The sequence below is a fragment of the Cuculus canorus genome, chromosome 2, assembly GCF_017976375.1.
Source record: "Cuculus canorus isolate bCucCan1 chromosome 2, bCucCan1.pri, whole genome shotgun sequence".
Lineage (NCBI taxonomy): Eukaryota > Metazoa > Chordata > Aves > Cuculiformes > Cuculidae > Cuculus > Cuculus canorus.
The window spans coordinates 21,660,948-21,677,311 of record NC_071402.1 but is presented as its reverse complement, the minus strand read 5'-3'; the positions used below and the strand labels follow the sequence as shown (position 1 = coordinate 21,677,311).

The 16,364-nt window shown below is 35.9% G+C and overlaps 1 protein-coding gene across 1 annotated transcript in view; it reads right to left on the bottom strand.

Annotated features, from left to right (window-relative positions):
• Window positions 1–16,364, bottom strand: part of LRP12 (LDL receptor related protein 12) — a 46,547-nt gene that overhangs the window by 11,411 nt on the left and 18,772 nt on the right. The window contains exons 2-3 of the mRNA XM_054059294.1: window positions 7,210–7,266; window positions 791–926 (exon numbers count right to left, since the gene is read on the bottom strand). Coding sequence (XP_053915269.1) covers window positions 791–926; window positions 7,210–7,266 — 193 coding nt within the window. The remainder of the gene's footprint in view (window positions 1–790; window positions 927–7,209; window positions 7,267–16,364) is intronic.

The following is a 16,364-nucleotide window of genomic DNA, read 5'->3' as shown; positions in this document are numbered from 1 at the left end:
TATATGCTACTAAGTGGTTTTACTTAACCCAAATTTCATCAGATGGATTTAAGGAAATAACGTGAGAAAAAGAAATGAGTTCTCATAAAGCTAAACTCTATGAAAAAGTTTAGAAAGGATTCTAGAAAATGAAGAGCTCTACCTACTTTATGTTGCATTTATGCCAGTTTAATATTTAGCACAAAAATTGTTCAAAGGAGTAAACGCTGTCAAAACAAATACTTCGTTATGAAGAGCTATTTCTTAGGTCAACAGGTCTGTACTGCAACTAGAAGTAAATCTGCAGCTAACAGTGTTTCATGATCAGCCTGCAAAGCAGTACTAATTTGTATCTTGATGCTAAAACAAACCTAGATTTCCCTTGTGGCACAACTTTTTTACATGACTTCTATAGAGAAGTTTTAAGGTTCATGAAACAGTGAAGAGCTCTGTGCACCAAAAGACAGCACTTCCAAAACTGCAATCATACCTGCCGATTTACTAGTTTTATGCACACCAGGAGACTTCACAGCAATGAAGCATTACTGAATTTCCCCTACACATTTTTAATGCAAAATTCTTATACTAGAGATACTAAAAAGAAATCAAATAAATGAGCACAGAGAAACTTTCTTATCACCAACTCTCCAGTTGAAAACAAATGCTACATGGCTGAACAGCAAGTCAGACAAAAGGAAAGGCAGAAAACAAACAAAACGGAAATCCTACATTTACAGGAAGGAAGAGGAAATTGGTACATACACGATCAGTACTTCTTGAATCCATGTAGTTAATAGAGGAGCACTGTTACCTTATAGTAATGATCTCCCCTGGGTTTGCATGGATGTACCAGCTGCAGTTCATTCGGGCAGGATACTCAGAGGGCCACCCTGGACTTGTGATTATCCCGCTTGGTGACTGAATTTGCTCTGGTATATCTCCACAAGCTATAAAATATATGTATATTGAAAGCAATTTGATTAATGACTTTTTTTTTTTAAAGCCAGTAGGACAAAAATTACTCAACACTTATCAGGGAAAATATCCTACTTAGTTAGATGAGGTAGCAGTGAAAACGTCTAAAGGAGTTCATAATGGACACAGGTCACAACATGTAATCCAAAAGATGTTTTCCAATGTTAGCAGTACAGAAGTTTATATGAATGTCAATTAGTACTACAGATAAAAAAAAAAAGATTCTTTTATACAGACAATGACAATTTTTCTAGTAATGCGAGACTTTGTATTTCCTAATTTTATTTTTAACCTTAACAAAGACTCAGTTCAATTTAACTATGCCTCTACACCTTATATTGAAAAATGCATTAGAAGGTGAGAAATAAATTAAAGCAAAATAATCAAGTAGTTGAAATTTCCTGTGTTAGGAAGACACTGTCACCTGACTATCATTTAAATTCCCTCTTCCAGTCCTTGGCATGGAAATGATCTTCATACACATAATCCTAATGCTTGGAAGGCAAAGAGCACTTATTGCTGCACTCATTTATACCACTAAAAGTTAGGTCTACAAGAGATTATTCTTAAGAGGGACTTGCATATCTACATTGCTCATAATGGACTAGAAAGCCTGTATTTATAGGACTAATTCTATGCAACTGAAGTAACTCAGCCATTTATATTCTTACTTTATTATAGATGTAACTTAGTTATTATAGATGTTAACTCAGTTGCTTGTTCCTTTCACTAGAGAATACTCTTACTACAAAGCCTGAAATTATCATGAAGTTTCAGGGGTCAGAAAACAAAAGAAAAGAACTGCCCTCTGTACTTTTAGTTTACAATCTCCTCACTGCTTTTCCAAAACCTGTGGGGTCTCGATGTTTACTGGTAGCACAATCACAGTTACACACAGTAGTTTAAACACAGGAGCTATTACAAATGCGGAGGCATTTTTATTGTTTGATGATCAAAAGCTTTTAGAATTTTTTAAGTTTTCAATATGTATTTAGTTAAAAAATCAAATCAGAACTGGTGCAGTGAATAATATTTTTCACGTTTCTTATTAGAGCTTCATTCATGCGGCACAGGTAAGTATTAGTATACTTTGGCTATAGACTGTAGGACCTGTTGTAATATCCAAGGACAAAAAAAAAAAAGTCTCAAATACAGAAAGATATTATTTTGTTTGAATATCCAATCCACTATTCCCTGGAAACTTTATTGGTTTTATTCTGAGCAAACCCTATAGGTGGTGCTCTAACACCATGATATTTTGGAACACTGCTCCTGAGGGACTTGAAACAAAAACTAGTTATTCACAATTAAATGTTGAAGTAAAACAGTAGTGTTAACAGGTCTGAAACAAAAACATCTGCAAAAAAAAAACGCGTAAAACATTTTGTACCAAGCTTGCAGATGTCAGCAAGCGATACCATGCACTATTTTAGTTACTACTGAAATAGTGCTCAGCTTGAAGTAAGTTGTCTACACATTCAATTTATACTATTAAAACATACACCTAGTTTTTGATATTTACAAACTGATATACAAGATTTTGTCATGGAGGAATTTGCCTGACAAACAAAAATCTTCCCCTAGAAAATAAAAATAATCCATTCAACACATGTTCATTCTACTTAAAGTTCGCCTCCAAAAATTTAAGCATGCTATCAATATGTGCACAGCATGCGTCTGTTGAATAAGAACCTCCAAACACTGCTAGAAACTGTAAATTACTATGTGATTAGCTTTGCAATTTACAGTGCTGGCATAGCACACCCTGACCACTATAATCCACTCAATCCAATCTCTGCAGCAGTACGAGCAGTGACTTTTACTTGCTATGTGAGTTTGAATGGAAAAATTTCACACTGAAAGCCTGCATAACCAAGGTAGTATTTTCAGAGCTCCATGAAAACATCTAGTTTTACTCAAATTCGGGTTTTTAGCCTTTATTTGCAATACCAGTCATATCCCTATGTTAGCTATATTCTTTTCTTCAGGCTGCTTTTTCTGTTTCCAGTAAAGCTAACACTAAAGAGCTGGAAGCAAAATATGACCATTTCTAGCACCATCCAATATGGGAAGAGAGAAGCAGGCTAAAGAGGGCACGAGGAAGCAAGAATGATCAGAAGCACTAAATTACAGCATGGAGTGAACAATACTGTACTACTGCTGTACAAGAGAGAAAAATTAAACTGAATAAAGCGTGCATATGATAAAGTGAGGGTTCAAAAAATAAAAAGGAATGTTCTTGAAAAGAGAATTACAGCTTCTTTAACTGAAGGTTAGCTAGATAAGCTAAATGTACTTGTATACGTGGTATAGATTCAGGCAGTAATACCTTAAAATTCACCTATTTGTTTAAAAAGTGTATAAAGATCAACTGTGTAGAAGCTGTACTTCAGAAGTGCTATCATTTTGAGAGAATAATTTCTCAGATTTTTTGAAATCAAGGATAACTTTTTGAAATAGAACAGTTCTAAAGGGACTCTATGTCATAAAGATAACAGCAAGCCTTTAAAAATCCATTCCCGACCCTCTGTCTAACTAGGATGTTTCTTCTAAAGCTTTTGAGATATAATGGAACAGACTATTTGTGTGTTTCTAAACATGATGAATGTGAACAACATCAAGTACGGCATAAGAATCCAAAAAACAATTCAACTGACAGCACTTAGACATATACGATATCATCTCACAAAGTTGGGGAGAATTTGCACTTCTAATTTCAGTTGTAAGTGGCCCTGCAAGCATTTGTCATACAGGTCCATTATGTCTATGGGAACATACAATTACAGGAAAACTGAGTAGGTCTGGAATAGCTTATAAAAAAAAGTATTTAAAAAAAAAAAAAGAAAACAGCACAATGAAAATTAAGAGTCAGGAAAAAACAAGATGAGTTTGTAATGGAGACACAAGCACAAAAACTGAGAAGGCTGCATCATAGAGAAGCACAGATACATAGTCATTCACGGTCAAGATGTTTTCAAATCTCATGCTGCTGATTATAAGATTCCTGGGTGGAAGAAACTCCCTCCTGCATAACCATTTCTACATGGTCGTTGTTTCTACCTGCAGTCCTCTCAATTCCCCTTTATTCTTTAGTACAATTCTATTCAGCCATCTCCTACACGATTTAAAATCTTTCCTTTGCAAGTATTTTATTAACAATCTATTTGCAATTTTGTTCATTACTTCGCCATAAGTCTGTTCAGTACATTGCAATACTGTAATTAGGACTGAACATGTTTCTGCTGAGAGGATAAGCTGTGCATACGGTTTTCTGGTGTGTTAGTGTGTTTAGATTTTCTTGTACAACAGTTGCCTTATTGTCTTCCTCCTGAAATTTCTTCACTGCAGAATATGACCATAAACTACCTACAGGATGTTGACCTGGTAAACAGATAAGAACTAGTGAAAACTTTACAGTACTTGCAAGTTAAAGCAAGAAAATAATTGAGAAATGCAATGCAAAAATTCTGTAGCAGGATCTAGAGAAGTAAAGTACCTGTAGTAACAGTGAACAACATGTCAAGGAAAAAGTCACTTCAGAAAAGCAGGGAGAGGGAGATTAGGGATTTATCTTCACAGTAATGCCAGGAGATTAGTTGAAAAGATAAAAGAATTAGCTTTCAATGTGAACCACAAGATGATAAGGTATGCATTATATTGGACATGGTAAGGACATGAATGCAGCTGGATAAATGATCTGAAGGTGTTTAAAACAGCTTAGAGTAAAAAGAGAATAATGTTGTGATAAAGTCTAAACCATGAATAGGGAGGATAATTATTGCATTTGTAACTCTCAGGAGCCACTGAAAGTCTTATTTGGAGAACTACCGGGGAAGCAGGCATCGGAATCATTGCCTCCAGGTCAAGCTGTAGAGCTCCAATTTAAAACGCCCTTTGCTCTGCAATACAGAGATACACTCAGAGAAAGGAAAAATGACATATTTTTAATTGATTTGAAAAGACAGATGTGAAAATAATTCTCAATCTTTAATATTTTAAAGGCATAAACACTTCTTCTCTAGTGATAGCTTATACACAAGAGACAACATTCCATTATTGTAGTTGGTACAAAAAGCATGCTCACATATTAGAGGTGTACCTGCAACTTGGCAGGTATAATATACAGTAGAAGCATAAATAGCACAGGCCTTACAGCAGCAGCACGACAGAAAATCTACCATCAAGACAATCACTTCATTTTACGTCCCTTCTCAGTAGCAATTGTCCAAGAAAATCGTTTGCTTGGTCTCAACACCAAGTTAAAGCTGGGTTTAGAAAGGCTAAAGGCCAGATGTCTTTGGTTCTACTTTACCAGAATTCTGACTAAAATTGTTCTGATAAATATAAAGCTGTCCAGGTATGCTTGTAAATACAGAATCTGCAAGTTCAAAAATATGTTTGGGAGACAGAGACTGTTTCAAAGGAACACAAAAAACATCTAAACTCATCCCCGTCCTTTATGCTTGGGCCAAACACCTAACATTTAAGATGTACATACAAGGAACTAAGGAAAATACCTACGCACCTTCTTCGGGTTTTCATTAACAGACCACCCCAATCGCTGTTATTCAAAAATTCTCCAGTGAAGAATTTTTACTTTATATTAAGATCGAAACTTCAAGAGTATGGTATTTTTCCCCAACTGGAAAGTTATTTTAGAACACAAGACCACTAGAATTACATGCATATATATATATATATATACACACACATATTTTAAAAATTTATTTTGAAATGGAAGGCCTCACTGCATCTTTCTTCTCAATAGTTAAAGGTCTGTCTACCAGCTGCTTTTATGTTGCTTAGGAAGTACATTGTGTTCTCTTCTTGGCAATGCCTATTAAAGCATGCTGGCCACAGTACTGAAAGCAGAGTCAGAAATTCCATTCACCTCACATCCAGCAGATGCTTTTCTGCCTGTATTGCGACCTCTGACATGACTGTTGCAGTAAACACAAGTGCGAAAGGTTGTTAAAATACATCCTGAAAACTGCATATCTTGATTTTAGGATATGCGTCTTGTACAATCCAATTCCAGCAAAAATTGTTCCAATACTGGCAAGTACCTGTGCTGCTATTTATTGTTTACAGTGTACCATAGATGTACTACATATGATAACTTGGTGCATTATTACTGTTAAAAAGCAACAACATTCTTCATGACACGGCACAAGAATGGATAGCAAAGTTCTTCTATAACAGATTTTTTTATAGTCTTTGAGTGGCAAACAATTGAACGGAAAAAGAAGGTACTATGATGCAACAGAGATCATCCACTGACCATACATTAATCCAAAAACTTAATTGTGTGCAAAAGTAGCAATGTAATGTTTGAAGAAATACTGCAAGGATAACTACAGCAAGATGTGCAAGCTGTTGTCAAAAGGACGAGTTTGTATTTTGACTCTTATTATAGATGGATGTGAAAATTAAGTTTCGTTTCCAGGGATCATGGAAACAATCAGGCTTGTATTCTTCTACCCACTGAGGAAGAGTGTTTATCTCCCCATCTGTACACATTCTGAGTATCCGTATCATAAAACGGGACCAGCAGCTTAGCTGACACTGCCTAACATCTGAGGAACAGAGACCATACGCTGGTATTACATAATGCCTTAATGGATGTACAGTCACATTACTGGCACAGAACAGTCCCAACTGTGGCTGCTGCCCAGAAGAGGCCTAAGACTGACTTACTGGAAGAGAACACAGTGACCTTTAATCAGCCTGAACTGCTTTTATACCCCATAATCTCCCATCATTTCATCAGTTTCTCAGTTTTATGAGTTCTGAAGTCCTTTTTATTTCCTGTCTTAAGGAAAACCTGTGGTCTAGTGTACAGTAGTTTCAGTTACTTCTTCAATCTAATCAAGTGAAACACAACTCCTGGATTTATATTGTTTGATAGTAGCAGTGTCCAAAATTACATTTCAATAAATTTCATTTCACAAAAACTTTACTGTGGAAAGAAAATATCAATTCAACTTAAACCAACTTTTCTCTTAGTTCAATGTTTGTATGGAAAAATAATTAAGCAGTCCACTTAGAAAGGCATAATCTGTTCATGAGCATGCAGGTATCAATTTTATCTTATGAGAATTTTTCCATGTTCCAGTTGCTTCATTCCTTATTACATGCTGCAAAAGGCAGTAATAATTTTTATAGCCAAATATCTCTTCATAAGATACCAGGTGGCTTTCAATATTTACTATTTAAGTCATGCATGAAATTTAAACATTACAAAAAATGACTTACCCGTTGACACTCCTGAAATATGCACATTTTCAGAATGTTCTGCAAGAGCACCATTTCCTAAAATTAAACATAATGAATAAGCTAATTTCCAAGATAAAATTTGTAAAAATTCGTCAGATACCCTTTTACAGAACAGAAAGAACAAACCTGAAGTTATTTTAATTAATATTAAACATTAAATGTCCTGCAGTCATTCTATGATAAAACTTAAGAGAAAAACTAGAAAGAAAGTTATTATACAATGAAAATAAAAACCAAGCATCATTAGTGTACTAGGAACAATTAAATATGCTAGAAAGTTAAGGAATGAGAAACTGATAGTAGCAAAGAGTCTTGAGAAACTTCAGGCATTTTAGAAGGCAAATGCTGCATGATTTTCATCAAAAGATGCTTTTTTTTTTAGGAAGGTTTATTTCAATATATCTTGGATCAATATTTGTAAGTAAATGCTATACAAGTACAGACACCTGAGGGAAGACACCCATCTGTTTCATAATGAACTGCAGCCTATACCCTTCATCCAGAAAGATGTCTCGGATACAGCCAGGAACCAGCAACTTTCAAGCGTAACTCTTCAATGTTCATTAAAACTAAGTATACTTGCAAAGATGATGACCACATGGGTGTCATTGCTCAAGAGTTAGAGACAAGGAAGTTAATCCTCTGAATCTCATACTACGTTGTACTCCCGCAAAGTAAAAGAAGTCTGCTAAAGCAAAAACGTTTGCTGACTGCTGGTAGCCCCGTTACATAATGTGACAGATCAAGTTGCATTCATGCAGATTTCCCCTACGGAACAGCTCTCATTCTCCTCTCCTTTATTGAACATTTTTTTTAACCTTTACAACAAATTTTTAATAAAATCTTCCAGGCATTTCAGGAGGAGAGCACTACTTGCATAAATAAGCTGCTTTGAACATAGGCAGCGAATCTAAAATCTAAAAAGCATCACTAAGCAAATTTTAAACACGCAACTCTTAACGCCTCAAAGTTTTGTAATACTGAAGATTTGCCATGTCACACAGATTTTCATACACATGAAATGAGTTTGTTCTACCAGCACTGCAATGTAAATGTGATGTGTTTGGGTAACAAGAACCTTGCATACATGAAGAAAACTCGAATTCCTTTTATATCAAGCTTAAAGACTGTTAGAGTTGACCTAGACCATATACACCGAAGCAAGCATTTCAATGCTTCTCCACTGCAGTGGTTAGAAATAAAATATTTCAGCAATTGCTCTCAGAGTTGACACCAAATGCACAAAGACATATTTTTAGGAGATTTCCTAAAGACACAATACAGTCAGAAACCTGATGATCAGAATTTGTGGAAAAATACCAGGTCTAATTTTTTTTAAAAAACCTAAATTCCTGGGCTCTTAGACGTGATGCATTCCCCCCTGTTCTGTTTTAAATGTACTAATTTCATTGCATATATTTACATATCAATGTGCTTTGTTGCAATTAAGAAAAATAATTCCACAGTGTAACAACTAACCTCAACATTCAAAAGACATGTATTTTAAAGCAAAATCTATTTCCAATACCGTATTAGTCAGCACCAATTTTCCAACTAAACTTTTCAAAAATAAAACACTTGTAAGATTTAAGAAGTTATTCACCAAATAATTTCTCCATTTTGCATAATCTGACACACTAAGGAACATTTGCCTCTCCAATTTCTTGTCTTCAGTAGCACTTAAATCTAAATTTACAAAATAAACACCATCCTTGCTTTAAAGTGATTTTGCCTTTAACTTATTCCACAGAAGTACATTTCCAACTGTTTGCTGTTATTTCCATCAACATAAGGAAAACATTAGCACATTTCAAGACCTCTTGCTTTAAACTAAATCATGCTTACTGGTATTTCATCTTCCAAATTACAGTAGGGATTATTTATTGTTTTAGGGTTATTAACACATTCAACTCTAACTGTAGTGTTATGAACACTGAAAATTAACAGTCCGACAAAAACAAAAGGAATTCACAAGCACCTAAAAAGATGAAAAATCCCAAAGTAATTACATACAAGACAGTTGGTATCTGGGCACTCCATTGAGAGACCAAGAATCTGAATTACAGACAAGCTGCCTATACATAAAGAGCAGAAAAACAAAAACTCCAGCATTTCTGATAAGAATACAATAACAAAACATGAAAATAGTGACATAACACCAGTGATGGAAAGAAAAAAAACATTAAAAAAATAGACAAAACCTATAAATACATAGTAGCGAGAAGCATAATAAAATGGGAACTTACATCCAAATCCCAACAACTTCCTTAGAATTAACGATTTAAATTAGGAAGAAAACTTAAGTCAGTATCCAAAATGAAAAACACTAATATTTTCCATTTTAATATACTTTATGAGCTAAAAATTAATCTTGACATAAAGTGAGGTCAGATTTATTATCAAACTACCTTCAGTGATTAGTCAAAAGAAGGACTTATGTGTGATTATGAAGCCTCAACTCAGATCCAAGTACTATAATATCAAAATAAGAGGGTTTTTTTTTAAATTATTTCCTTACGAATAATCCTTCATTACATAAAAGATGAACCTCAGAAACCTTTCAAATTATTAGTTGCTTTTTAACTGAAATCCATTCTGCCTCCAAGAATCCAAGTTTGTTTTTTCAAAAACTGACATGTTCCATCACATTTTTTAAGAAGTTAGCAAAAAAAAAAAAAAATCACTTGTGTAACTAGGACTATACTCATTCTCCTTCACATCCTTTTATAAATAGCTATTGCAAGTGGACCACTCATTTTAAGTCGTATTAAACAGAAACGTATGTGAACTTTAGTCCATCAGCTTAAGATACTTTCAGCAACTGCATTTTTAAATAAAAAAATCAAATGGCTAAGGCTCAAGATAAAAACAAATGCTTACTACATTTTTTCTTAGGAAAAAAATTAAATTAGAATCTTTCATAAATAAAATAAGATTTGTTAAACTACTGGTAAACTACAGGTTAAACTAAATTATGGAAAGTATTTTTAATGGCTTTAAGTGCACATGAGTTTGTTGCCACCATTGCTGGCAGTATCTCCAGAGAGTCCTTGACTGCAATGCAAAAAAAAAAAGAAAGAAATTATTGATCATTAAATGAGTTAGAGTCTTTATAGTGTGTGTTTACAGCACGGAACAATCTCCAGTTTATGATGTGCATTTCTGTCTTGAATAACTTTAAAAAAAATCACTTAAATGTTCAAAGTATGGTTATGGTCTAAGTTGGTTACCGATTCTGATAGACTCCATAAAATTTTATTTTAACAGCACAAAGCTGGTCTTTTAGACCTTTGTCAGTTTCTCTATCCTACTCAAATCATCCCAGCTGAGATGCTGTCTTGCCTTAGCAGCAGGCAGAAACAGACAACAAGTAATTCCATGAACACTTGAATTAATTCCTTTTGATTTCTGTTTCATAGCTGAACGATCACAGAAGCAGGCAAGACAACACTGGGTTCGCCTTCACGTTTTCCAGCAGTTGAGGCATTTTTCCCATATCAGTCTATATGAAACTACGTTAAAACATCCCCTACCCCACCCTGAAAAACCAAACACCCCCACAAGGTCACTTCCAACTGTCCTGGTCAAAGAGTCATGAGCCCTATACTCATAGAGAGTACAGACAGCAGAACAAAAGTAGGCAGAAGATAAAAACCATAGACTTGGAAGGTATTTGACTCAAACATCTAAGTTTCAGCACAGATGGGAAAATAAAGGCCAGAGAAGTAGGGCTGGCAACAAGGAAAACATCACAGCAGCAAACACTCCAACGAAATTGCAGAGACAAACTGCATGGGGGAAGTGCATGCAAAGAAGAGCAATGAAGTTGGTGAAGGGTCTGGAGCACAAGACTTATGAGGTGCAGCTGAGGGAACTGGGGTTGTTTTATCTGAAGAAAAGGAAGCTGAGGGGAGACCTTGTCACTCTTTACAACTACCTGAAAGGAGGTTGTAGAGACGTGGATGTTGATCTCCCCTCCCAAGTAACAAGCGAGAGGACAAGGGGAAATGGCCTCAAGTTGCATCGGCATAGACTGTATATTAGGAAAAATTTCTTCACTGAAAGGGCTGTCAAGCTCTGGAACAAGGAAGTGATTGAGTCACCATCCTGGAGGTATTTAAAAGACATGTAGACATGGTGCTTAGGAATATGGTTTAGCGGTGGACTTGGCAGTGTTAGGGTTATGTTTGGACTTAACGCACTTAAAGGCCTTTTCCAACTGAAACGATTCTGTGAAAAAAACAATGCTTTCACACTTGGAAAACATGACATGTTTGTGAAAAATATCTGCCAACTTCCATATATCTGAAACCCATACAGTCGCAGAGATGCTCTGACTACTGCAGAGGCCAGCCACAACACAGCAGCCTTCATTTAGGATGTTATACCCCTACATCCACCCTTCCCCACAGCAAACACAGCACAGCTCACACTCAAAATGGGATCAGTATCAGTCTCAAAGGATTGTCTGCATGTAACTTCAGAGCATATAACCAAGCCTAGAGTCCTGAAATGAGCTTCTCCTTTAAGTCCTAACTTCAAAGTCCTACAGTTTTCAAAAAGCATACCCGAAAAGACACCCCTCACTGCAGTAACTAAGTCCTTTTAGTCAAAACATTCAGACTAAACACGACAATCTTCTGCATTTCAGAATGAAACGAAATTTGAACCTAAAGGTTTCAGACAAAAAAGTTTATGTCTGATATTTTGTGATAGGAGATAATGACTCAAATGAAAACCCTGTTTTAATTTTGATTTGACTAAAACTAGTAACATGAACACAAAGTGAAGTAATGAATATTGTAAAAGTGCACCCCAAAAATTTAGTACATGTAACTTTTTCCACCATGACTGTAAAACCAAATTTTATAACTTCAGTTTGGAAGAACATCATGCATCTTTGGACTCATTTAAATACAGACTGTGTTTTACAGATAAATTAACTTGATTGCTGAAATGAAAAAGGAGAAGGAAAAAAATCCATAGCGCAAACCAGCACATTTAAGCTACCCTTATTTTTGCTGTTAGACCAAACAGTTACTGCCCATGAAGAAATAAAATCATGCACACATGTCTATTGAAACTAAATTCTTCTATACCAAGATTAAGCCTCTGCCATTAGCTTTAGCATACAAATTACAATCCACCTATAAACAGAACTACATAAATTGAGGAATCACCGTAACTGAATAACTACAAAGAGAAAGCTTTTCCTAAACCACCTTGAGTTAAAAGGTACTGCAGTGCATAATGAATGCCACAAAAGCAGACAGGACAGGATATTTCTCTTGAACCACAATTATCAGAGACAAGAGAGCAACAACACTTCCTGTATAGCATGTGTTTCCAAAGACACACTACATGTTCAACTTGCTTTACTTCAGACAACATACTTCATGACCAAAATTCCTTTCCCCTCTGTACCTTACGAAAAGCAAGCTTAACTTGCTTACACTGCCTCTCGTTAGCTTAAGTTTCATTAATCTTCACCAAATTTTGCCCCAAATGGAATCCACCAAGTGTGTGGATGATGCCAGCAAAATAAGAATTTTATTATGCACTTCCATGAACAGATTGGTGCTGCCTTACTCATTACTCCACTAAAGTCACTTTGCTGTGGTCCTATGATATCCTAGTGCAAAAATAGAAATATCCTTCTTGATCTGAAGATACTGAAGGTGGTAACAGCCATGACGTCGCTGTAATATTCCAGCACACTTATTGGAAATAAGTCCTTTTGCTAGCATATTTTCTGACAATCCCAGTCAGCAGCCATCCCACTCCCCACTTCCTACAAACATATAAGCACAGTTATGCAGAAACAAGCTCCACCTTAAAACACTGTCAGGCTGAACCAAAGTTACAGTCATCTACTAAGTCTGTGGGAGAAAAGTGCAAAGGCTAACTGCCTACCCATCATACCTAGAGTTAATCTAAGGTTAAGATGTTACAGCTCAGAACTGACCAACGGGAAAACTACCGTCCTCCTTCAGATAAACTCAATGATCTCTAGAAGTCCCTTGCAACTCAAACTATTCTATGATAAAAACATCTGTTCGGTATGCAACTGATAATACTATATTGAATTATTTACATGTAGGTCACACACAGTCAATGAGCCAAAAGAATCCCAAGGGTATGACCCTTCTCAGTCTCATAATTTACAATCTCCTCATCTCCTGAACATCTTGCATCTACATTTGTTAAACTACTGTGCATTTAGAATTACATGCATTAGCTGCAGGGATTTAACACTATAACAGCAAAGAGTTAGATATCCATAGGTATATTGCCATACTGCTGCCAGATTCTCCTGCAATAGCAGTATTACCCAGTAAACTGAGGAAAAAAAACAAAAACTTGGTATAATCTCAAATGAATTACAAAAGGGACTAGACTTTGCCTTTCATCTTTTATACCCTAGAAAAGCCTCTAAGAATATGGTTCGTCTTGTACCTTCTCTCTGCGCAAAACCCATTCTTCTACCATTGCTAAACTGTTATTACAGAAATGCAGACTTTGCCTTCCTCATAATAAAGGAACATGTGCAACTTCACTGAAAGTGAAACAAAAAAGGGGGGGGGGGGCGGGGAGGGAAGGGGGAAGAGCCACCTTAGCAGTTAAAACTTACCCTCCCAGAACAGTTCAGAAAATAAAGAGTATTATTACGACACAGAATGCTTCAAATTAAACTGTGGCAGAGCTCAGAGTAAACAGTACACTGAAGCCAGGCAACATTTGTTACATCTCTACATTCAGTAACAAAGGGAAGCATCAATGTCATTCCCAGATTCCTACAGAAACTACTCACAACCTTTATAGGTGACACCTTTTAGTTATTTCCTGTCTTGTGATGGTTTAGTTGGCAATCACTGCATCCTTTTGATTAGAGATATCCATGAAATTGGATTAACATGTTTGTACACTGATACATATTTGGATTAACTGCTCAAGATAAAATTCATGATCCACAATCATCTCATTTTCATTTCTTCATTGTTCTTTTTATATAGTGCATTGCATCTTTGACCAGAAGTTTTTGTTCTATACCCAACCGCTACATACTTCCTTGACATAAGGCAATACACACTTTTGCATGATTTCATACATTTCATGACAAAAGTCAATTCAAAAAGCATCATGAGAAGTGATAACATTGACTTTTAGGCATTAACATCGGTTAATCTCCAGTTTAGTTGAAGAATCTTTGCAAGCCTTATTGTCAAATTTTATATTATTTATTTTTAAATCAGCAGTCTGGGGTTAACTAATTAGGTGCAGTTCTTTTCAATATTTCCTTAGGGGTAAGTACTAGACTCATAGGAATTCCAGGTGGTCATTTGTAAAAAAGCGTTAAACTGTGCAGCAAGATGTAAATTATCCTTCAGGTAAGGGAAGGACTAAATGACCATTTATTTTAATACAAAATTACACGTGCAATAGAGAAACACTGAGACAAAAGTGCTACTAGTGTGCAGACATCAGCCAGAATTCTCTACTAAAGGCAAGCTGAGCAGAGTGACAACATACATTCCAAATCTTTGTAACAGAAGAACAGCTGCTACAAAGAAGATACAGTAAATATATCTAAAATTTCAAACAGTGAAAGCAAATGTTCACATGGAATGAGAAAGTGTATACTTGAACACTACAACAACATAATTAATTTCTTTAATTAAGGAAAGAATAAAAATGACTAACAGATGAAGCTATACTGAAATACTGGCTAATAAAATGTGTTTATGATACAAAAGCAGGAAATAAGCACATAAAATTTCGCTGTAAAAACAGATAAAGCACAGCATTTGTTTACAATACTTAATGTTGTTATTTTATGTAGTACCATTTTTATTTTAGACCAACTGTGATGCAGCTTTCTTTAGAAAACTAAGAACTACAGAATCAATTCTGCAATGGAACTGTTCTATATAAGTTTTAGATTCTCATTTTTACTTTTTACAACAACTAACATCTTCCATTTTGTGCTTCGAAAATTATTCCTTGGGTATGAAACAATGGTTATGGTGCTGTTGAAAGTCCGCCCTATATGATGAAAACCTGTTGTCTAACACTGTTTCTGTATCACCCCCTCAAAGTGGGGCTTTAAATGACATGTAGCTGTATGATACTTTTGAAAAAACAGGTCTTTATTCGTCTCTTAGTTAAGAAGCACAGCCAGGAAGTTTCCAAATCTACATTCACTGCACAGAGCCTAAATACAACATTAATGAGTACTTGACTGAACAATACTACATACCTTTATTCCTACAGCACATATCTGGATTTGTCTATGCTAGTATTTTATTTCAGATAAGGAGCATGTTTCTGAATCTCCCGATCTACTCCACTTCCTGTGCTTTGGTTCACATTATGCTGTGGCCTTGGAACCACCAAACTGCATTCCTTTTAGATGATATGCTTATACTGGTAATGGGTACTCAGTTCCCTGGCCACACTAAAGCTACTCCAAAGAAAACCCTTCAGAAACGCACACAGCACAAACATCAGAACTTTGGCATAACTTGCTTTGCTCCACAAATACTCCCCTGCCAGGCTGAGGGATGGGCCAACGCAGAGACCCCTCTAGCTGCCAAACACCGCAAGTGCAGTCTCTACTCAGCACAGCTCCAGCGCTGCCAGGGAGGCTCCACCTCAATTTCAGGAACAAGCTCCTGAGTCTGCAGTCATTCAGTGTGAGCAATGGAAGTCCTCTTTCTGCATACACTGAGCACTGCATACATTATTCATTAATATTACCAATTGTGAATGCTGTCGCAACACAACAGAAAGTCTAAACAATTCCATATAAACCACAATGAGATGCTAGCATAATGCAAATTTGACATTCATGCTGTCAACCAGATTATGCTGGAATACCCAAACACAAACCCTCAGCACTACTGGGATGCACCAAGTAAACATTTGGAAGATGCCGCAGTCAATGTGAGGTCTTGTATGCCTGCTCTACAGGTGTGACTTCCCAGCCACTTTCCACTCTTCCTTCTCCCCTCAATAGGAAGGACTGCTCTCCCTTATTGCTTGCCAAAATTACAATACAAATAGCATTTCTGTACTTGTCTGTGTTTAATACAGCACAAATCTTTTTCTGTATGGCAAGAGACTTTCTCAAGAAA